Here is a 23272-nt window from a genome sequence, read left to right on the forward strand (position 1 = left end):
TGAGAGAAATCCACGGAGAAAAGGTTCTAGCTCACAATCCAAAACAGGTTGGCCAAAACCAACGCTGGAGTCTGATTGTATAGAAGTCTATGAGAAAATGACTCTACTTCTCTCTTGATTTATTACCTCAGTAAACAATGTAAACATGAGTTTATGGTCTCAATCTCTAGTTTCAAGTCTTCTTCAATACAGCATGATGTTCATTTAGTAAATGATGGTCCCGTGGTATCCTTTAGGGGCGGGGCTACTTTGTGATTGACATGTCACTACCAGGGCGTTGTCCGGTCTGGCAGTTTAACGTCTATCAGCTTTCACCGTGTGTTTTCAGTTCACGGAAGTTAATTGTTCAATAACTACGGCCAAAACCTGGGATGAAAAAACCACATAGGGTTGTTGCGAGATACCGATTTTGAAGATAACTGTGATATTTAAAAAAGAAACATTGATGTTAATTACATTCATGTTAATATTATACATTTTGCTACAACTCAACCAAAAGATCTCCCACCACTGAGGCTTTAAAGCTTACAAATGCAAACAAGCGCTATTCATTCATAACAACAGTTAGCTGTGGGGCAAGTAGCTGCATGAACAATATGAATGTAGACTACTTGAAATCCTGCCGACTGTGTTCTCACACACTGCTGAGACTACGGGTTTGGAGAGATACTGTATAAATATGTATAAGCAACTGACCCTTCGCTAAGTCCCGCCCCTCAAAACTGGCCAATGAAAACGTTCCAACGTCAACAAATTCCATGAAAAGACCAAAACAAACACGTTTCTACATGAAGACATGAACACTAAAGTCACAAAGGAGTTGAAAGTGTTTGTCAGGGACTGTTTTCAGAAATGAATTTGGAGTTTTATTACATGTTTACAGCAGAATGGTGGATGTGGGATTGACTTAAAATAAACTACAGCGCCCACGTTGCATGTTGATGAAACAGTGTGGCCCTCCGATGTGTTTCTGTTTTTGAAACGATGTATGGCGCGGGGGAACAGGACATATCAGGCTTTGGCTACGATAATAAGTAGGTTTTTTGTGGAGTTTGTTGACAGTAACAACGATGAGACTCATCCTGCTTAATATTCACTTTCAAGTGGCGATAAACGTGAGTGTGTTGGGCAAAACCGGGGCCACAACAAGGCAGTTCGGTCTAACAACACTGAAATGTTTATACTCTCTCTGTCTCTCTTTCTGTCTTCCTGTCCCTCCCTCCCTCCCTCTCTCTCTCTCTTTCTTGTTGACCTACTATCGCTGCCACCTCCTGTTTATTGTCTCTCTCTCTCTCACACACACATGCAAATGTTGTTCTTGGCATGACGAGGCAGAAAGACCAAAAGCAGTCAAATAAAAGCCACACTTCTCGGCCCTCTGTTTCCTTTGTCTCTCTCCCTCCCTCACGTCTCCTCCCCCCCTTCTCTCCCTAACACATGTGTTGCTCCCTCTTGCTTGACTCGAACAGGTGCCTTTCCCTCCACCACTGGTCGAGGTGTTTTTTTCCCCTCTCTCTGTGTGTGAATGTGTGTTTATAGGACCCTTCCTCCCCCTCTCTCCTCCCCTCTGTCAACCCACTCTCCTCCCCTCTCTCCTTCATTGCTCCGCTGCTACAGATGGCCATTGTTATCATGTGCGGCAAATGTCACTATTGATAGAGAAGTCTCTCTCTCTCTCTCTCTCTCGTGGGATTCGTGTCCTTCCTCACGTCTACAGCTGCTGCTTCGAAAGGGGACGAGGGGTTATCTTCGGCGTTATCCCAGCGTTTGTAGCCACGGGGCGAACCAATCCTCCCTCCCTCCCTCCCCCCACCTGATCTCTCCCTCTCTCTCTCCCCCCTCTCTGCTCTGTCGTCCTCCTCTCTCTTCACTTCGAGTCCTCCAGTGAGTGTCAGCGTCCCTGTGGCTCGGCGGTGACTGCTGCCTTCCTCTGTCACACTCTAGCTGCTCCCGCTGTCTCCCTGCCTCTGCTGCTCTCACCCTCCATCTCATCCTCTCTCTCTCTCTCTCTCTCTCTCTCTTGCTCTATCTCCCTCCCCTCCTCGCTGTCCTTCACTCCCTCGCTTCCTTGTTTTCCACTCCACTGCCGATCTCGGGGAAAATCATTGTTGGAGACAAATTTCTCTGTTTGCCGCTCGCACAAAGAAAAGGGATTACGGCTTGATTTCCTGGCTCCGGGGGCTTCGCTCTGCATCCAGGCAAGTGGCAGCTTCTTATTCTCTCCCCCCCCCCCCCCCCCCCCCCACTCTCACCAACCATCCGCCATCCGAAGCCCGTGATGTATGCATGGCAGAGAGCGTGTATGTTTGTGGCTGATGCTGTGTATATAGGCTAAGGGAATCAGGGGGAGGTGGGGGTAGAGGTGGGAGTTATGCGGGGGGGGGCTGGCCCACTCGGAGCAGGCACGTCCAACCCAGAGGGACAGATGGCCAGTAGCCCTGGTGCTTTTTCCTCTTTGGTTTTCTAATTCACCCTGCAGGCTTTGTGTAAGGCCCACTAGTACACAGACCTTCTTTTCAAGGAGCAAGAGATGGCTGCTCTCCTTTAGCTAGAGGAGCGAGGGAGGGAGGGAGGAGGGGGGTATCTGTGTGTGAAGAACGGACAGGGTAAAGGGAAGGAGGAGGAGGAAGAGAAGGAGGGGGGGGGTGCTGTAGAGGCAGAGCGAGCTTTTACGGGGAGGTTAGGATAGGAGAGGAGATGAGGAGCTGAGAGGGGGGTCATCAGCCTCGAATGCATGGAGGTCAGGTCCAGATGCTGCTCAAACAAAAGGGCTTCTCTGGGGGGGAAGCGTGGCACTCGCCATTGTGTGTGTGTGTGCTTGTGTGTGTGTGTGTGTCGCTGCATTGCAGGGTGCTGCCGGGGAGCCTCATGCTAATGACGGCCATTCATTCTCGCAACGCATGAGCGGGGGCCCCGGCTTCTGTCCGCCTGCTTTTCACGTATACGCACGGCTCGTAGTTTTTGTTCATTGCAACCGAAATATCTGCTGCGTAAACGTGCAATGGTGCACTCGGGGAAACGACGACTGGCCCTTAAAGCTCATTAAGGGAGCTGGTGAAATGTGTGTTTTATTGCATAGTAATGGTGTATGAAGACAGGTGTGTGTGTGTGTGTGAGTGTGGACTATAGTGTGTGTGTGAGGCTTATGTTTAATGCATGTGTTGGTGGTTTTTATTGCCAAATTTAGCATATTTTACAGATACAGGCCAAAAGGGCTGCAGGTCTTCCTTCTTGTTTTAGTGCAGTTGGTCCAGTGGGTGGAAGGTGGAGGCTGTGGATCTCTGACGTTGTTTTTGTTATTGACAATCTCCTCCAGGCCCCTTTCAAAGGCATCTCAAGAAGAGACCATTACAACAACACAACCCCTGTTTCCGCTCCTTGAGTTTAGAACAAGAGTCTGCTCTCCGTTCTGATTGTCAATCCAAAGTTTTAGCTCACAGTTATATTATTGTTATTCAAAATACTCCGTCATGTTTCCTCGCCCCAAGCTCATGTAAGACAATTGTCCTTTTGATCAAGTGAATGCTCAAGTAGAGATGTGATGTGACAGGATCAACCCCAGAGTCAATTTAAAGTGATCAGCCCCTGATTAATGAGCCACCGTGGTGTCCCACATGAAAGGCCTCATGTAGTCCTCGCCGTACGGCTGAGGAGGGACTGCAGTCCTCTCCTGCTTCGTCCAGAGCTGGGAGTCCCGTCCACATGGAGCAAACACAGAGCTTGGGATTGTTGATGAACACAGGTGTGGCTCTCTACTATTTACAGATCATATATTTCACACGGCCGGCTAGTGTGTCTATTTTTGTGGTCGTGATTTGCGACGACGATAACCTCGGTCGAGATCGAGGAGAATGAACTGCTGATTCACCGACTGAACAAAGATTCTCTGTCGTCCTCTACAAGACTGATCTGTGTGCGAGTGTCTTGTGATGGTTTGGTTGTGGATCTGCTGTGGCGGCTAGCTAGCACATGTGCTGTAGCTCTCGAGTGTTTTTGTGAGCCTCAATGCCTCCGAGCAGATGGATCTGAAGTCGGATAAGTTTCTCTTCATGCGGCTGCTCTCAGTATCGGTTGTGTTTTGAGCATATTTACTCCCGTGGAGGAGTGCGCTTTGATTATCCCAGGGCTTTATTTGGTGTTTATCTATAGCAAACTTACCAATCTACATCATGATTAGAGCATTTACAGTGTGTCTTATGCAGTTTCTGCTTGTCGTTTTAATATGTGGCTGTTAGAATAGCTGAGCAGTGTGTTGTAAATGACATTTGTTACATGAATATTTTACTCGCCATCCCTACATTCCGCTGCTATTTTGCCATTGCTGTAGTCAAGACCCCCAAAAACCAAGACCAAGACTTTGAGGGGTTGAGACCAAGTCCAGACCAAGAACAGACCAGTGCAAGTCCCACACTACATGACACACTTAAGATAAAATGTGGAATATGCAATCACAGCAAGCAGATGGTTAGCTTAGCTTACAGGAGAAGAGGAAGCTGCTTAATACGTTGCATCTGTTTTCTGCTAGTAAAAACTACTGTAACGCATTGTTTTTACTCTTCATTTTTTGTACAGATGAAACAAAGAAAGATATAACGTGTTCACGACATGTGCTTTTAAGGTTTGAGGTAGGCAACCTTTAGAGCCATGCTAGCTGTTTCCTCCTGCTTCCAGTCGTTATGCTAAGCTAGGCTAATCTGCTGGCTGAAGCTTCATATTCCCTGTATTTACACTACAGTGCTTTTGATCTCTCTCTCTTACGTGAAAGTGTCATTTACAAAATGTCAAAAGATACCCCTAAACAAAGAAATCCAGCTGTGTGATTTCTACTCCACAGGTTGACCGATTATAAAACTGTAGACGGGTAATATTCACATTTTACAGATATACCAGTATCTGCAAAATCTGATTAAGCACCACACCAGTAAATGCTGCGTGAAGCTTGTTAGACATTGCAAAGTTATGCAAAATGATGTTCTGTTGGCAAGCTATGAACTGAACTGCTTTGTTAATCCAACAAAAACATGTCCGACCTTGTCCTTCAACTACTCACTAGTAAAAATAGTCACACTGCAAACAATGACCTAACTAGCCTAATATTTACCAACAAAGGTTGATGTAAATACTCAAAACACAAAGAATCAATCTCAGACATATTGCTTAAACTGTATTTAAGGTAACACATGCAACGGTTACATCAAGGTACAAAATGTAGCATTCAACACGTTTTGTTAATTCACTTCAGAACCGCCAGTAAAGCTGCTGTTATTTATTTTTTTTAGCTGTGGTACAATGAGGACATGTGGCTAAGATTGGACCATGTGAATCCAAGCAGATATCTGCAGTCCTCTTCCCTCAGGGCAGCTCTAGGGGTTTGTGGTCAGGCTGCCTGGGCAGCAGTCCATGTCCATGCAGGTACAGGCCTGTGCTGCCAGGTGCAAGCTTTCCTTTGGTCTGCCGTTGGGCCCTTAATCTCCCAAGATCCTAAATCAATTAAGTCAAAGCATAGTAAATAAATAGAGCCTGCAACTAAACTGGGCGGCAACCTCCAGTTCTGAAAAGTGAAGCCAAGGAAGGAAGTGACTTAAATTTGCATTCTCTCTAATGTCCATCAGGGGGCGACTCCTCTGGTTGTATAGAAGTCTATGAGAAAATGACTCTACTTCTCTCTTGATTTATTACCTCAGTAAACATTGTAAACATGAGTTTATGATGTCAATCTCTAGTTTCAAGTCTTCTTCAATACAGCATGATGTTCATTTAGTAAATGATGGTCCATTTAGAGTCAAACAGACCATAAATCAGGGGATGCTTTAGGGCGGGGCTACCACAGCGTTGTCCATGTTTTCAGTCCATGAAAATAAAATTTTGGTCATCTAAAAATGGCTTAATCAGCGTTCCGTTGTACTTAGCTCCACCCTACCGTGTCACCTCTGGTGGCAAAAAAAAAAGATGGCGACGGCCGAAATGCCGAACTCAAGGTTTCAAAAGTGTAGTAACCAACAGGTGACGTCACGGTGACTACATCCGCTTCTTACTGAACGAAAAACCCCAAAGAGCTGGTAACAACAGCATCTTTTACTCTACATGCTACAGTACCCTCCTCCCATCTTCTTCTACACCCTGAATCCTACATCCTACGTCCTTGCCCTGCTGCCCTCTGCACCCTTCCTTAACCCGGCATTCACCCCTGGAGAGGTTTTCCCAGTCACGAGACCTGCCTGAAGCTGGCTGTTTATCAGGAGGCACCATGTGTTAGGTAATGTCAAGCGTCTATATTTATGGCTAAGATAGCAGGAGAAGGGAAGAGAGAGAGAGAGCATGAGGAAGAGGGAGGGAGGGAGGGAGGGAGAGTGGGCGGGAGTATGAGGGGGGGCTGCAGCCATTGGCCTCAGACAGGAACTGGAGTGTGAATAGCTCACAATGGCTTAGCTTCTAAGCTGGGCTGGACCTCTAATTTGCTCTGCTTGTGGAGCTTTGAAGAAAAACGGCAGCTGCCTACATAGCTGCCTGCCTGAATGAGCTCACAGGCTGGGGGAGCTAGCACTCGCTCACAGACAACCGGGTGATCCATGGATGGTTTGGTGCGGAGAGGGAGAGCAGAATTCAGCCCACTTGGATCTATCTTTTTGAATATTTCTGTGGAATAACGAACAGGGAGGAAAACAAGCAGCAGCAGCAGCAGCAGCAGCATTGGCAGCAGTGGCGGTGTAGAGGTAAATCTGTGACATTTACTTCTTCTCCTGGGAATGATGCCCTGGCTTCTGGGATTAGATTGTAGGGGGGGGGGGGGGGGGGTGGAATAGACACACAGAGGCAGGTGGATTTTTCTTTTCTTTGAAAGAAAGAGAGACTGTGAGACTCGGTTCTGGTGCAGATTGTGGTATTAATTAACTGATGTGCAGTACCATGTGTCTGTGCTGATGGACGGATGTGTGTGTGTGTGCATAATACGTTTGTCTGCTACATCTTCCCCTCATTTTATCTCCCTCCTCTCAGCTTTACTCTCTGAATGAAAGCCCCCCCCCCCCCCCCCCCCCCCTTTTTTTTTTCTCCATCGCAGTTTTCTCCAATAAACTGTTGTCTTTTGTGCCATTTTTTTTTTATACAAGATTTCCAGCTAGTGACGCTTCAGATTGTATGTGCCCACTATACATTTTCAGCCCCCCCCCCTCCCTCCTTTCCCATTCTTCTCCCCCATATTGAAAGGGGAGCGATGGGGAGGGAGCAGGGGGAACAGCAGGAGAATAGCGGCTGGGACTCAGCTGCGAGGAGTGTTGTGGCGCGAGCTGAAAAGAATGGCCCGTTGTGTTGGGCGGCAGCGGTATTGTGTGTCTGTCCTCTCTGTCCTTCTGCTCTTTAATGGGGAGCTGCATCATCCCTTTATTCAAACAATCACAGCGAGGAACCTCAATGAAGTAGAGTCTTTGATTTAAAAAATAAAAAAAGTTAGTCTTTACATAAAATGTAGGGCTGGCTTTTGTTTGAGATGTTTTTTCATACTTTACTTTGAGAAACATGAGCATGATATTCTACTGAAGAGCGGAAACGATTAGTCGATTAATCGATCGTCGATCTGCAACGGTTTTGTCATTTTTCAAGTAAACGTCCCCGAATATTAATGAGTTCCACCTAATCAGCTGTAATGATCTGCAGCTTTTTGTCTTATGTGACTGAAGACTGAAACATTTGGTCCAAGTCAGACGCTGGAAGACATAACTTCTACATAACGAAATGATTTATCAGTCGGTTGAGAACATAATCCGCAGAGTTAATTGTGGCCTTTTTAAACAAATGAACTATTGATCTGAAACCCAAGTCGGGATGAACCTGTAAGACTTTTTCAGTCCTGTTACTGTCACCGATATATTGACTATATTGGCATTGACTATCGGTCGATATCGAGTACTGATCCAGTAGCAGTGCCTAATGAATAAGCTGTACATTGATATAAATGTGCTAAATTGCTGTTTATTGAAATGATGGTATCCGATACCAGATCGGCCCATCGTCACCGATTCCCAATTTGAGACAAACGATATATAATATCAGTATCGGTGCATCTGTAAACCCAAACAGTCATAACATATTTTTGCCGATACAAAATACAAGATTTCAACTGTCAGCTCGAAGAAAAGTAAACCACAATACAAACTTCAAACACATTTCCTGCTGGTACAGTAAAAAACAGTCTTGACGAGCGTAAGCGCGACCCTCTTTTTGCAGCACTGCAGATATAACTTGTTCTCGTTTTATTGTGACTTTCGCAGGCTGCTTGTGTTTCATCGTGCGAGACCAGAAGAAGCATTGTGGCTCTGCTGCTGAAGCTTCCCCCAAAACCCCACGCTAGTTAATTGAAATCACTACAGCATGGCGCGCTCTGAGCAGCACCTTGGCCCCCGATAGGATCTGGAGCGGGGCTGCTATTTGCTTAATCATTAATCTGAGGGCCTCCGCTACATTGATTCCCGTCTCCGTTCCCCCTCATAAATCATTATGGCCCGGCGAACCCTTCAACGGGGGATGGAAGTGCTGATTGAACACAAGCCACGGCACTCGGGACCCAATACTCACCTTGGTCTCCGGGGGGGTCAGCCGATCCGGACTGAGGGAAGAAGTCCAGTACCTGTCCGTCTCAGCAGCTGCAGACTTCCAAAGCCTTAAAGGCAGGAAGATGGAGTGACACATAAATGTAATAAGTTGAACCCCGGACCAAATATTCCGTATTAGTCCTATTAGCATCGCTAGAAAGATTTGTCCCGCCGACACCATAATGGATGCAAATGGCCACGTATCCGTAGTTTGTGGTTGAGACGCTCCCATCGTCTGACCAGTGTATTAAGGGACTACTTGTGTGGACGAGGCCTTAAAGTGCTGCCTCAATCAATGCTGCTCCGGTAATTGGCTTAGAGGCCCCAGAGAGTTGCCCGCTAACTCCCTGTGTGACTGTTGCCTCTTCTCTGCCCCCCCCCTTCCTGCTCTGTCTGCTCTCAGATATGTGCATGCAATTTCTTCCTCACGTCACCTCTCAGCCTCTGTTTTCATAACACACACTTCCCCATCAACACCGAGCGTGTTTGTGCTGGAAACACGCCCCGTTTTTTAATGCTGTAGCTGCAACTTCTGGTGACGCGGACGGGACAAACGCAGGTGGTGAGGTGTCGTTTATTTAAGAATCTAAAAGTTTGATGTGAATTTATCTTTTTACTTTAAATTCAAACAGTCACTTAGACATTATTATAGCATTGTTAGGAATTAATGTTTCCCTGCTCAGTTTACAGTCCCCAGGTCAGTTGGAGGTTCTTGCCCCATCCCCCGTGGCGGTCGCACTCGCAACCAGCAGGGGTTAAAAACAGCAGATGTTTGGCTGAACCGGTGTGTGTGTGTGTGTGTGTGTGTGTGTGTGTGTCTGCGAGTGTGTGTATGTCTGTGTTAGACAGTGAGTGGAAGCTCCCCAGACCAACAACAGCAGGAAGGCGATTGAGGGTATCAGATGTCAGAGTGCTGTCAGCCCCACCGGCTATTGTTAATACACAGGGGGACGCTTTTCTTTTTTCACCTGGCTTTGTGGTTTTGGTCGTGTGTGCATACTGTATGCGTGTTTGTTGTGATTTTATATATACACACAAAATGAGCTTTCATGGTCTTTATCACGGACATCATTTTAAGCAGTTTGTGTCTCTGATGGAGGAGTAAATATCTGAGGAGTTCAGGTTAGATTGGCCTCAAATAACCGTGAACCAAACTGACTCAGGGTCAGAACAGGACATCAAGAGAGAGACCGAGAGAGAAATATCACCTTTAGACTGACATCCTGCACTTCACGTGTTTGTTTGTCTGCACAATACAAGATGGAAATGTAAAATGTAGAGAGCCAGAGAGAAGAACCTAAGCTTTCAGAAAAATATAAAATACTACGAAAACGTTTGTATTTTCGTCCTGTGAAGCATGCTCCAAATTGCCACACAATAGCAATCCGGTGCTATCAAGTGACTATATTCTGTCAGGAGCAAATGAGTGTCGAGTGTAACAATACTATGAAACGCTGTCTGCTGACATCCTAGTGTTTTCAGGCCAGAAATAGCATCCGGGTTTAGGTTATTGTTAGTCTGTGAGGATTAAGTAAAGTCCGTTGTTCTTACTTCATCAGCCAATTAGGTGCTTAGCTAACAAAGCACAAAATGTGCACAAAATTAGATACACAAAAAAGAGGGACTGTTGCTTTTTTCACGTGATAATCAAGTCATCCGTATTTTTCTTTAGATGACTGAAATAAGGTCTGTGGTTAACACAAGCTTAAGAGAGTTTAACGTGTTCTAGGATATGAAATACGTCAGTAAATACCCCTCTCTGGAATCTTGTTCTAACATGCGGCGAAATGAGACTGCGAAACGTCAGCACGCCGACTGGTCGGCCTTCACAGCCTTGGACTGTGACAACGAGATGTTTCTTCTTATTTTGGTGAGATTGCTCTTGAGCGTTCGTAAGATTTTCTTTTACCCAAGAGAAGAGCAGAATGTTGCATGTGGATATCTCTGACAGGCTCGAGCCACTTTTAGACCATACAAACATTCACTCAGCTACATGAATGAAATATTTAGTCAGCCTCCACAGATAACAGCTTCCCTCTCAGTACAAACTCACATGGCTTGCGTCAGCCCACCAGAAATGGCTGCAGTGCAACTTTGCTTCATGCATAAACAGGATATTTGTATTTTCCAGTGTACATTCAAGGACACAGTTTTGCATTTTCAACGACGTAAAAAGTCCATTTGTGTTTGATTTTTGTCCAAATACTCAGTGGACCAGCATTTCAGTGGATCTTCTTTAGCTCAGTATTTGTGATGGAAAAGGGCCAATTGATGTGGAGCAATATATGAGGGAAAATATGAATTTTCTTTTGGCTGATAAAACAGTGAAGGTTGAGCTCTGTGTATTGTAAAAGATTCAGTAGCCAGATGGCCTCAGAATCTGCTTTTCTCTGAAGCTAGATAAAATGGCCTCTAAATGTTTGACACTAATGCAACTCTTTTACAGAAGCAGAAGCGTTAAAAAACATTCAGGAAATGCAAACTCCTCCATATTCTCTCTGAGTCCATGTGGATAAGATGAAGGAACTTCGCTTTCTATTAACTGTACATGTTTTGGTGCAGGTGGAAGTGAGGTTTTACTTCAATTTGAAAAACACAAAAATACCTTCTTGACAAAACTGATCAAAACAAGTGTTTATATCTGTTTGTAAGTGATCAAGAGAGAAGTGCACGTGTTCTTTTGTGTCAGGACTTGAGTGTCAGGACATTGATGCCATCATGTAGTAAGTTGATTAAGGTCTGCTGATAGTAAGGCCATCTTAGTCACATCAGTATGTTTTGCTGCCTTCTGTAGTACCTCGCTGAGAGACGTCCCTGCTATGCTGCACTTGAAGTGGATTTCTTTGCGGCGTGTTAACCTTCTTATCAGACGGCAACCTGCAGGTCTGAAAAGTGAAGCCAATGCTGAAGTTGCAAAAAAAACTTGCATTCTTTCTAATGTCCATCAGGGGGCAACTCCTCTGGTTGTATAGAAGTCTATGAGAAAATGACTCTACTTCTCTCTTGATTTATTACCTCAGTAAACATTGTAAACATGAGTTTATGGTCTCAATCTCTAGTTTCAAGTCTTCTTCAATACAGCATGATGTTCATTTAGTAAATGATGGTCCATTTAGAGTCACACAGACCATAAAGCAGAGGATGCTTTAAGGAGGGGCTGCTTTGTGATTGACAGGTTGCCACCACGGCGTTGTCCAAACTGGGAGTTGTCTCTGAACTTTAACCCTTTCACGGTGTGTTTTCACTTCATGAAACTTAATAGTAACTTTGTTATTAAAATGGTATTTAGCTCCGCCCTCGGGTTTCAATTCTGGTTGCAAAAAAACAAGATGTCTTCGGCCATAATGCCGAACTTGAGGCTTCAAAACCGTAGTCCACGAACCAATCTGTGATGTTCACGGTGACTGCGTTCACTTCTGATATACAGACTATGCTTCTGCTCTTACAAACCTTTAGTACTGCTGGGCCCGGGACCACTAGTGGACCTCAGAGCACTATTTAGTTGGCACTATTTAGTAGGTACTGCCAAATGGTTAGATTACATTTATTAAATAATGTCTTTGTAATTTGCACAGCTAGTTATGTTAATGTGCTCATAAATTCACATAAATGAAAGCGGTTAAATAAAAAACTTCAACGTCCAGTTACGTTTGAATACAAACATCCTAATCACTCGTCATCAGTAGAGAACTCTGCGCCAGTAAAAGCTCTAAAGCATGTGGTGTGGAAATATGACCCTAAATACATTAAATTCGGATTCATAATGGCAGGTAGCAATGGGTGAAGGTAAAGGCAGAATATGTATTGATCGTTACAGCTCACAAAGGCATAATAAGTATTATTTCTCCCCCTTCTTCTTGTCATGTTTTGTTTCTCAATTAGCGGGGAATGTGGTCCTTGGATATTTTTGTAACAATCAGAAGTGGGCCTTAAGTTAAAGATCCCGAGGAAATCCTGCCTTTGTGTTTTCAAAGACGTTCATGTGTGGATGAACTGTCACCTTTTTCGGAGTTTTGATCGGAGTTTTTCGGCTACATTGCAGTTTAAGCCAGTTCGTGTGAAAATGACTGTAAACAAGCGTCCACCGAGTATCTACTGTCAGGTGATAACATTTCTCCAAGGTCTGTAATTAACGACTTAGGACAGCTCGGATGCTCCTGCAGTTTATGATGCGTGTTGGGTAGCAGTGAGTGAGTGGCCCAGTATTAGGAGACAGGATGTGGGTCATAGCAGGCGCTCATCCAGGCCACTTCAGGGACACATGTCCCCTGCTCCACAGCTTTTTATGAACTGCCAGTGAGGACAGAAACTGGCTTCCACAAACTGTTATTTATAGTCCACACTCTGAATACACTGTATATGTGTTTGCACACTTCTTCTCTCCTTTATCTGTGTGTGTGTGTGTGTGTGGTTCTGTCAGTGTGGACGTTCATACCGGTGTGTGTTTACTGTAAATGTAATGCCATACACTGCAGGTAAAATCTAGCGCAGAGTACAGTGGGGGGTGAAATTAAGCAGACTTGCAACACTTCTCATATGCAATGATTTGGCTTTTTTTTGCCCTTCCACTTTCTATACAGGGAGGCAGAAAACACACCTTACAATACAATGCACTACCTTACAACAACCAAGTAAAATATGATTTAAGAAACTGTCCAACGTTAGTTAATAACTCTGATATTTGGACAGCATACCGTCACAAAAGCAGCACTGAATTTTCTCTAGGTTGTTGTTAACATAGTTTCCACTTCCTGAATGTTCTAGTGCTGCAGCTAATTATTAGTCTTTAGTATCGATCAATCTCTGGATTATATCTTTGATGGATCTTCTCTTTGTTTTGTCGATCAGAAATGGTGAAAAAATGGCCTTTACAATTCACCACAACCAAAATGAACACATTCAAAGATGCAAGTTAATGGTGTAAAACAGATTAGAGCTGCAACGCTTAGTTAAATGACATTACATTCATTTGCAATTTCATGTTTTCTTGTTGTAGAAATTGTAGAATTTTACATTATATATCTTCGTCAGACAAAAAAAAAGCCGGTTGAAATGACATCATGGTCTTTGAGAAACTCGGACAGGCATGTTTTTTTCTGTTTTCTTCATAAACTCAATAATCAATTGATTGATTGAAAGAATGATTGACAGATTAATCAACAATTAAAAATAATAATTCGCCGCGGCACTAAAAAACAGACAAAAAGTTGATTAATTGTGTGTCCATCAACCAATCAGTTAATCGACTACACCGCCTCGCTTTGCGTTGCGTGCACCAGAGACAATGTCGATGACGTGACGGATGAGAGGACACGCTTGCCTGGACTCCTTTTATCCTTTTTTTTTTTTTTTTCAAGCAGCGCTTGGATCAATACCTCTCTCACGCACACACCCAGCTTCACCCTGGTGAGAAACAAAGCGAGATGCTACTCGCTCAATAACAAGATGCCCGGGACAAGATGAGAGTGGAGATGTGAGGAGGACCAGCACAGAGGTGCAAGAGTGTGTTTGCGTTTTGGCTTCTCGGCGGCGTGACGGTTGTTGGAGACGGGGTGAGAATGCGAGGTGTTTCACGTGCCCATTAGGCAAATTGTTTTTTTCCTCCCTGTGTGTCATGTGGCTGCACCGCCATCGTCGTCCTCCACCTACTCCCTCTTTCTGCCGTTCCTCCGTTCGGCAGATGCCGCCCCTCTCACAACAGCCCCGAATTTCCTCCCTTTTTTCTCCCCTGCGGGGATGGACTGGAGCTGCTGGGTGACGTCGTCGCTAAGAGAGAGATTGATGCTGATTGGATGCAGTGTGTTTGGTTTCTAAACTCGTGAACGAAGCAGGGATCTAACCTAGAAACCACTGCTGTGTCCGACTACAGAAACCTTCAAAAACAGGAAGATGGGTATAGAGACATTAAACTTCCTTGTGGTGAGAAATGAATATGAAAAAGGAGGAGAAATTAATGGTGAGGTGGAGAGCTTGTACAGCAGGCAATAAAGGAGATAAAAAGCATGAATCAAGACAGATAATGGGAGGGGTGTATTAATGCATTACACAATAAAAAGTAAAGGGGAGCTGTGGATATAATGCTGGTGAATTTTATTTTGAAAGCCATATTATGGATGCAACATCGCCTGCAACAGCAGCCTAATACAGCCAGAGAGATTAAAAGGTTTGTAACCTTGGCATAAACAGCACAGCTAAATCTCCGAGGGTAGACTCATTTTTCAGTGAATATATACACACTTTGTACTACTGCACTACGCAAGCCAATAGCTGCATGAATGTTCAACAACAGCACGGCTGTCTTTGTTGTTAAGGGACGACGGGTTGCTATTTGGTCACACAAAGTATTTATGAGTTTCTACAAAATCCCTGAAGCTGATTTTACTTCAAAACACACATGACTCTTAACCTTCTGGTAGGAATGTTGGCAGTTTATTTATTGAAAATCGTTGTAGTCAAATTGCAGTAGTGCTGTTTTCTATAAATAGTAATTCCTGTTTTTTAGCCAGGCTAGCAGCATGGCGCTGAGGATGAAGTTGTTGATCCGTCTGTCGTTCCACCATTTTAATCCGGACTGAAATATCTCAACTACCTATTTAATGGATTGCCATGAAATTCTGTGCAGACATGCATTTTCCAAACAGGACGAATTTCAATTTGTCAAATACTTGACTACTCCAATGACGACACACTTGCAAAACTAATGACATTAATAATTAGCGATTTTACCTGCATGATAAACTAAGATGGTTAACATGGCAAACATACCTGCTAAACATAAACATGTATGCATTTAGCACGAATGTGTGGCTTGTTAATGGTTTTGGTTCGTACAGACGATGGAACCTGTTGCATACAAGTGGAATTCACACACATTCATCTGCTACACCTGAGGCGTTTTATTTTGAAACTCCACACCTTGGGAGCAGCCTGAACTATTTTGTTCTTGCAGTTTCTAGTCTTCTTTCAACCACTGTCGTGTCGAGATTTGGATGTGCATGGTTTAACAACTCCTTTAAAGCCGAAGTATCCTTGAAGAAGTTATATTTTGTGATCATGTTTTACTGACGGGGACACTTGAAGAGTCTTGATTAAACTCCCAGGTGAAATTGTTCAGTGCTCCCACTCAAGCGCTCAAAAGGTGCCTCAAGTTTAAACCGGTTCTGAAATGATCTATAAGTAAATTGATTATTTCAACTTCTACTGTTCTCTTACCATTTCACACAAATGAGTTATTGAGGTATAGACATTTTAAAGCAACATGACTAAACTAATCTGTAAGTGAACATGATGACGGGCTTTTGTGGGCAGAGCAAAGGTGGAGGAAGAATAATTCTCTGAACATATTAGTTAACAATGGCTTGCGAGTTTTTGTTTGACTGTTTTTTATAGTGGCTGGAAAAAAGAAATCTGAGTTTCTCTCATTAGGTACAGTCACACATTCTCCGGGGGCCGCAAGTGTTACTTGTTAAGTTAACATTAACCAATAGGACCGTATTAGCCGACCCTTACGCTGCTGGTTGACCACTTTCTCAGGAGGAGAGCAGATCCAGACAGGACGGCTGGCTAGTTAGCTAGCTTGTCCATCTCCACAGCTGGCTATATATATCTAGCTAACCTCCGTAGCTCCCGCTTGCTCACCTCCTGGCGAAGTAGTCTCAGTGAGGAGGCAGAGAGACCGTATCCGCTGGCCATCAGCCTGCTATTGGGCTCATATTCTATAACCACTGTAGCATGAAAGCATGGAGGAATTAGCAAGGTAGCTAACTGACTAGCCAGCCGCTAAAGGAGTAAAATGTAACAACTTAATGCTCATTCCACACACTGTTCTTAAAGTGTAAAAAAAGCACATTGATGTTGCCAAATAAGTGCCAATTTTGTTCAGATCATTTTCTGTAACCAGTGTAGCATTAAAGCATGGCGGGATTAGCAAGCTAGCTAGCTAGCCAGCCGTCAGCTAGAAAGAATACAAATTCCACCACCCTTTCATGCTACACTGAAACTCTCTAATAGCTTAGCCTATATGTAACTTTTATCAATAATTTAGCCGTGACAGCTGAGGAGGTTAGCTGTAGGCTAAGCTTCATCATCTCAAGATATATGCAATATTAATTTTGGCATCCAACATCAAAGCAAAGGGACATTTTCGATGTGTCGATTACATTTACACCGTGACGTAATCATGATGTCGGCTGTAAAATGGTATAGTAAGCTGACTTTAGCTTCATATTTACAGACATCAGAGTCATATTGACAATCTTATCTAAATACATATTTGCTTTAAGTGCAACAGATACGAAATGTTAACGTAGAGTCAACAAGTATCACTGTTATCGAATGACGTGACTGTTAAGTTAAACAGAGAATTTAAATACAGTAAATATTCTCTGAAACTGTAAAGTCATCAGGTTTTACTACACGCTGCTCTGGTGACAACGTTTGGCGGGTTTAAGACAAATACTCCAACCAGCAGTGAACACACAGCTTCAGCCTCGGCAGGATGAGTGTGTTTGTGTTACTGAGGAAGGAGCTCTGTCTGTTACAAGCTGTCATAAAACCAGTCGGAGCGGCATCTGTCACTGTTATATAATTGTACCCCTCTGTGTGTTATTTGTTGTGTTATTTATGCATGATGTACTCTACATTGGGACATGTAAGTTCTTAACATGCACCAATTTTCTTGTCTCTTACCAAACATTGAAATTCCAGCACACATACATTGAAATAGTTAGGAAACATTCAGAATTAATACCCACTGTACCCACACATACACACTCATGCAAGCTTGCGCCATTTCTTACAGCCACATAAAATTACCCATGGTGCTAAACACCTAAAGTGAACATGCAATTTTGTACGATGTCGTTGCTTAGAAAGTGTGCAGCATCTTTTCGGTTGGGTCCATTGAAGTCAGTGTAAGTGCTGATTTAAAATTCCATCAGTAAAACGGATGAGAGACGTGGCTCCTTTCCTGTAGTGAATAATCATACCCACTGACACCATTAAACTTGAGATGCAGTGTGCAAGAGTGGCGTTTTCAAGAGCATATTTGATGCCTGCAGAAGTAGGGTCGAGCCTGTCACATTGGATTTTCTGAAAGCAAAACAAAGTAGACAGCAGAACACGGAGATTTTAATTTCACCGCAGTTCAAAGAAATATCAGTCAAACGATCTTTCAGTTGTGATTAATTAGTATAATTATTTTTAGAGATGTATGGACGTTGACTTTATGAAGCTTTTACGATTTTTTTTTTTCTGAGATGTGTCTGTTCGGAGAAAACCAAAGAAGAAGAAATACAGGGAGTGCTAACAAATAATTGAATCCGATGCAATAGCGCTGCAATAATTGAAGCTTATGATGTTTCGTTTTTTGAAGTGAGAGATGTCTCCTCGGCTCTTTGGCTATTTTTAAGAGGTGGTTTGTATTGTATTGAATTTCAAGTATTTTCCAGGTTATTTTGGCCACCCTCTGTTCCGAGCCTCTATAAAAGCTTTATTCTGGTTTTCCGTTCCAGTACAACAACTCAAACGGAAAAAACGCATGCATTTTGTATGCTCTCTGAATAAAATAAGCATCCAACTTCTCCCTGAACAAAGATTGCTCTCTGCTTAGTTTGGTGGTATTTCAAAACTGAAGTTTTTTCCAAATGTGCTTGTGTTTCAGTTTCCCCCCCCATTCATGCATGTGCTGGCTGGTTTCTCACAGGGAAACAATGGAGCCCATTGATGACTGTCAGTGGAAGTTAGTTCATCAGAGCCGGGGTCACGGCTGAGTACGGGGCAGTCATTGTTTCTCTGACCAGACAAAATAGAGACTATCCACAATGATAGTCAGGAGATGAGCCTGAACTCACTGTTGCCGTCGTACACTGAGAGCATTCAGACTCTTTCTCCCGTGAGTCCAACTGAAGACAAGCTGCCGGGTATTCAACAGGAATCATCTCCGAACAATATCTCCTGAGATAACATATAGCCTTTTCTAAAACGACGCCATTGCTTCTTATCATTTAATGTTTATCTCAGTAACTATATAAAAGATTTTCTGCGAAAAGGTGGGCGATATAACACAATACCGTGACACAATATAGATTTGTCTTCTGTCTACACTTTAATATCTGTGGGTGTATCAATTTTCTTCTTTTCAATTGATTTAATTATTGCAACCCTAGAAAATGTTGATATTACGATATAGATGCCATGAGACCATGGTCTATATTGCCAATACCTACAGTTGAATGTGTCTTAATCTATATGTTTACACTAACGCTGCCACTGCTGGCTCCACCGATAGCTGACTATTATATACTGTATAAATGTGATGGTCATATCAAGCTCATTTGTGTGTGTGTGAAGGTTTTTTGTGTGGTCCCACAGCTCTTAGCTATCAGGGCATCGAGTTGGACCCACTCTACTTGTTGCTAATTGTGCTTGTTTATGTATAATGCATTGCTGGCTGTTATCAGGGTCGATTCAAGGATGTATTAAGATGAGGTGGCAGTGGGGGTGGTGCCACCCTTTTAGACGCACCCCTGGTTGTTACCGGTTTTAGATCAGTTGGTAGATGGATGTTGAATCGTTGGATTACTATTTTCTTTTTTGTTGTTTTTTCTTAGTCAGAGGAAGAGATTCTGATCTTGTTTGGGATTAGCTATAAAACACTCAAGAGACCAAAGAAGATTTCTGTGTTCCTTTCTACCATGGCGTGTGGTTTTACAAGATTAGGGTAGTGCCTCGGAAAATAAAACTTCTATGATATATATGCTTACTATAGAATATGTAATAAAACATACTTTTCGATTTGGGAAGCAGTATTGTTAAATTGCTGTATCATGATAATCTTGTTTTCTTGCTTTTATAATTTTCCAGTAAGAATGTAAGATTCTGTTTGTGGTTCCCACTGCATCAGGACCAGGCAGCAATTTATGATTTATTTATTACCTCAGTAAACATTGTAAACATGAGTTTATGGTCTTAATAGCTATTATGGTCCCATTTAGAGTCAAATAGACTATAAAGCAGGGAATGCTTTAGGGCGGGGCTTCCTTGAGATTGACCACGTCGTTATCCGGTCTTGGATTTGTCCGTGTTTCCATCTTATAAAGTGTTAACCCTTTCACGGTGTGTTTTCAGTTCAGGAAAGTTAACTTGTAGCATTTCCTGTTGCCTAAAAATGTCAGCATTCAGTTCTACTTAGCTCCACCCTCTTGTGCCACTTCTAGTTGCAAAAAATACAAGATGGCGACGGCCAAAAAACAAGATGGCGGCAGCCCAAATGCAGAACGTGAGGCTTCAAAACCAATAGTCCACAAACCAACCAGTCACGGTGACTACGTTCTTATAGGCAGTCTATGATTGGGACATACAGTACTGTATCTTTGGGCATGTTGTAAGCAACAAGAGTGACGTCCTCCTGCACCGAAAATATTGCATTTAAATTCTGCACTATTTCACAGAGAAGCAGATCACAAACAGGAGATCAAGTTACGTAACCCAGAAGCACATGAGGAAGTTGAATCGTCAAATGGTTACAGAGTCGTTCTTTGATGAAGAAATTGTGCAAATTTGACCGCAGTACCGCTCAAATCATCATCTGGGTTAAAAAAATGCCAATCATACAATAACGTAACACATAACAGAAGTTGAAAGAGGCCGTCAGTATTCTGTAATATAGGCTCACCAGATTTAGTCGCCCTATCAGAGCCCTCCACTGTGGGGAATAGCCTGAATAACAGCTTCATTCCTCGCTCAGCAGACAGCGTCATTAGAACACGCTGAGCCTCAGAAACGTCTCCCACCGTGGGACCAACTCGTCCTATGACTCAAACTCCCAGACAACTTCCCTTTCATCTCCTCCTGATCCTCCGAGGCGAATACAAAGCAGCAATTTTGCTTGTGTGCTGCTGCTGTAAACGGTCAGTTAGATGATTATATCATCATTTTTATGGTTGTTGTTGTTGTTTTGTTCCTCACATTCTGAGCACTATACGTCTGGGCAACTAAATTGCCTCCTCCTTCATCAGTTCAGCTTGAGAATCATTTTCAAAATGGCAGGAAGAGAAAAGCGATGGAGAGAATGTGCCATTTGCAGTGCTGGTGTAGGACTGAGCCGTGCACGTTAAACATTTGCTTATTATCAGGTGTTTGTGGGCTGGACGTGCCCTGAGGGATGCAGAGTGTGAGCTTGGATATTGTAGAGGCTCAGGTAAACACTCCAACAAGAAAGAGTCTCGTGTCAAACATGAGCTTTCTCCCTCGTCTAGAATAGCACACAGTGGTGACGTTAAAGTTGAGTGATTAACTGTAATTTCAGCCTTCAAAAAGTGATTAGCGTTTTATTTATAGTGATGCTAACGTAAGTCCACCACTTTGGTTCAGACTGAAATGTGTATTTTGTAGAAGCAGTCATGTTCCCCAGAGGATGAATCATAATGTCGTTTGTGATCCCCTGGATTATCCTCAAGTGCCACTAACAGGTTGACGCTTTTGGTGAAATATAAATCCTTTTCTAAGGATTGCCATGAAATCTGGCGTAGACATTAATGGTACCCTGAGGATGAACCTGAGGGTCTTTGATGATCCCCTGACTTTTCCTTCCGTGCCACCAGGAGGTCAATCTTTTCACTTGTCCTGTAAATGATCTCAACATTTACTTGAGTGGATTGGCAGAATTTATTCATTTATGGTTTGGTAAATTTGGTAACGCTTTTCCTTGAGCACTGGCAGCAGGTTCGTGGTTTTGACTGAAATGTCTCGACCACTATTGGATGGATTTCCATGATATTTATGTCTCCTCAGGAGGAATTGTAATCACTTTGATGATCCGCTGACATTTCACATTGTGACCTTATCGTCCGGTCAGAATCCTATTTCGTCCAATACCTCGACTAAAGACAATGCCCATCACCTTCACTCGTCGTTAGTGTGCTAAGATGTCTCCATCAACCATCTGTCACCTCACCTCCCCTTTTTGTAAAGACGGAGACACAATAGCCTCCGTCTCCATTGTCTGGTGTCAGCATCCTTCTACAAAGTGTTCCCACTACAAAGCGAAAACACCACAGACCACTAGTCATAAACTCCAGTAGGGGATCAGGCTCCGGGCAGTAAGGCCAGCAAGGACAATTTTAACGTTGCTTTAAATTTATAACTGAATTTGAAACAAAAGCTTCGCTTGAGAGTCTAATCAGACCTCCCATGTAATGTTCTTTCAGAATGATGTCAAACATACAGAGTTGTGCCACAAAGGAACCAGTCTTGGTTTGTGTTGCCTCAGACTGAAAAGCTTTTATTGTACTGTAATTAAACAGTTAAACTACACCAAAGAATGCAGTTGGTGTAGCTGTTCATCATTGCAGTCATAACAGGGACAATGCAGCTTTAACAATCACTAACAGCTGAAGGGCACAGTGTGAAGGATTTAGAAGGGATGATCTATTAGCAGAAATGGAATAAAGTATTCACAACGATGTGTTTTAATCACCGGCAACTAAGAATTGTGTATTTGTTCGCTTAAAATTTGCCTTTTATATCTTCACATGGAGCGGGTCCTCTTCACGGAGTCCACCATGTTTTTCTACAGTAGCCCAGAATGGACAAACCAAACAGTGGCTCGTGAGAGAGCCTTTCGCATATCTATATTACCTGAAGGCCACCGATTGCAGATTGCAAAATGTGAGTGAGTGGAGGAATATTCGGTTGGTTTCAATCTGCAACCATCACCACAAGATATCTCCAAATTCTACACACTGCACCTTTAACTAAAGCGACTATAAGACTATAATTTTAGTGTGTTTTACAATCCCAGACTCACCTTGAAGAAATTGACGGATTGATAACAGAATCAACACTGTTCCTTATGGCGACCTTTGTTTTATCGTCTGACTTAGAGGGCAGCAGTTTCCCGCGAGGCAGAGAAAACCTGAACGTCAATATCATTTCCTGACATAAGTCCTTCCAATCACCGCGCTGAATTACAATCACACCCTCTTGATTTCAGAACTCTCTCATTTTCCCACTTCCCCCGTGGACGGCCATCGTCTCAACAAAGCTGAATGAGTGTTGGGATGTTGACCGCGTTGCAACACTAATGATAGGCTTATTGAAGTGGATTGAGCATGTTGTTGTTTCAGGAGGAAAAATTGGATTTCACCTCCAGTTAACTGCAAGCAACATGGCTTGAATTTAAACGGGTTGCGGGCAGCCACCTTAACTTTTATTTGTTTGTTTCTTCCTGTCCCTAGGTACGACCCGCCCCCCTCGAGACGGAGAGGTCCCAGGGGTGGATTACAACTTCCTGTCTGTGGAGGACTTCCAAGAACTTGAGGACAGTGGCACACTACTGGAAATAGGAACATATGACGGTGAGGATGATGATAACTGACACTCATGATGGCGCAGGTGTGCCGATTCTCCACAGATACAATGAGCGTAGCAGCATTTGTGTTTTCCTACATTCATATGTGCGCTCAGTTGATTCAGATTAGACAGTGCATGATGGGGGGGGGGGGATTCAGGAGACAGCCGGTCACTCCACATCTGCCCCTCTAACTCTGATTAGAACAGTGTTGTGCAGCGCTAAGTCTCGTACCAACACAAACCTCGGTGTGTAAACATCCGTGTGTGGGTGGATGTGTGTTTGTGCATTGTGTGTTTGTTCGAGAGCATGTGTGTTGTGCAGGGCTAAGTCT

The 23272-nt window shown here is 43.4% G+C and overlaps 1 protein-coding gene across 1 annotated transcript in view; it reads left to right on the forward strand.

Moving 5' to 3' along the window:
• The window catches only part of LOC306709579 (membrane-associated guanylate kinase, WW and PDZ domain-containing protein 1-like), a gene marked incomplete at its 5' end in the record, with an annotated part of 94034 nt that overhangs the window by 33213 nt on the left and 37549 nt on the right, over nucleotides 1–23272 (forward strand). The window contains 1 exon segment of the mRNA XM_079177772.1: nucleotides 22826–22945. Within this exon segment, the coding sequence (XP_079033898.1) occupies nucleotides 22826–22945 (120 nt within the window).

The sequence above is a fragment of the Pholis gunnellus genome (genome assembly GCF_910591455.1).
Source record: "Pholis gunnellus genome assembly, chromosome: 2".
In the NCBI taxonomy this organism is placed as follows: domain Eukaryota; kingdom Metazoa; phylum Chordata; class Actinopteri; order Perciformes; family Pholidae; genus Pholis; species Pholis gunnellus.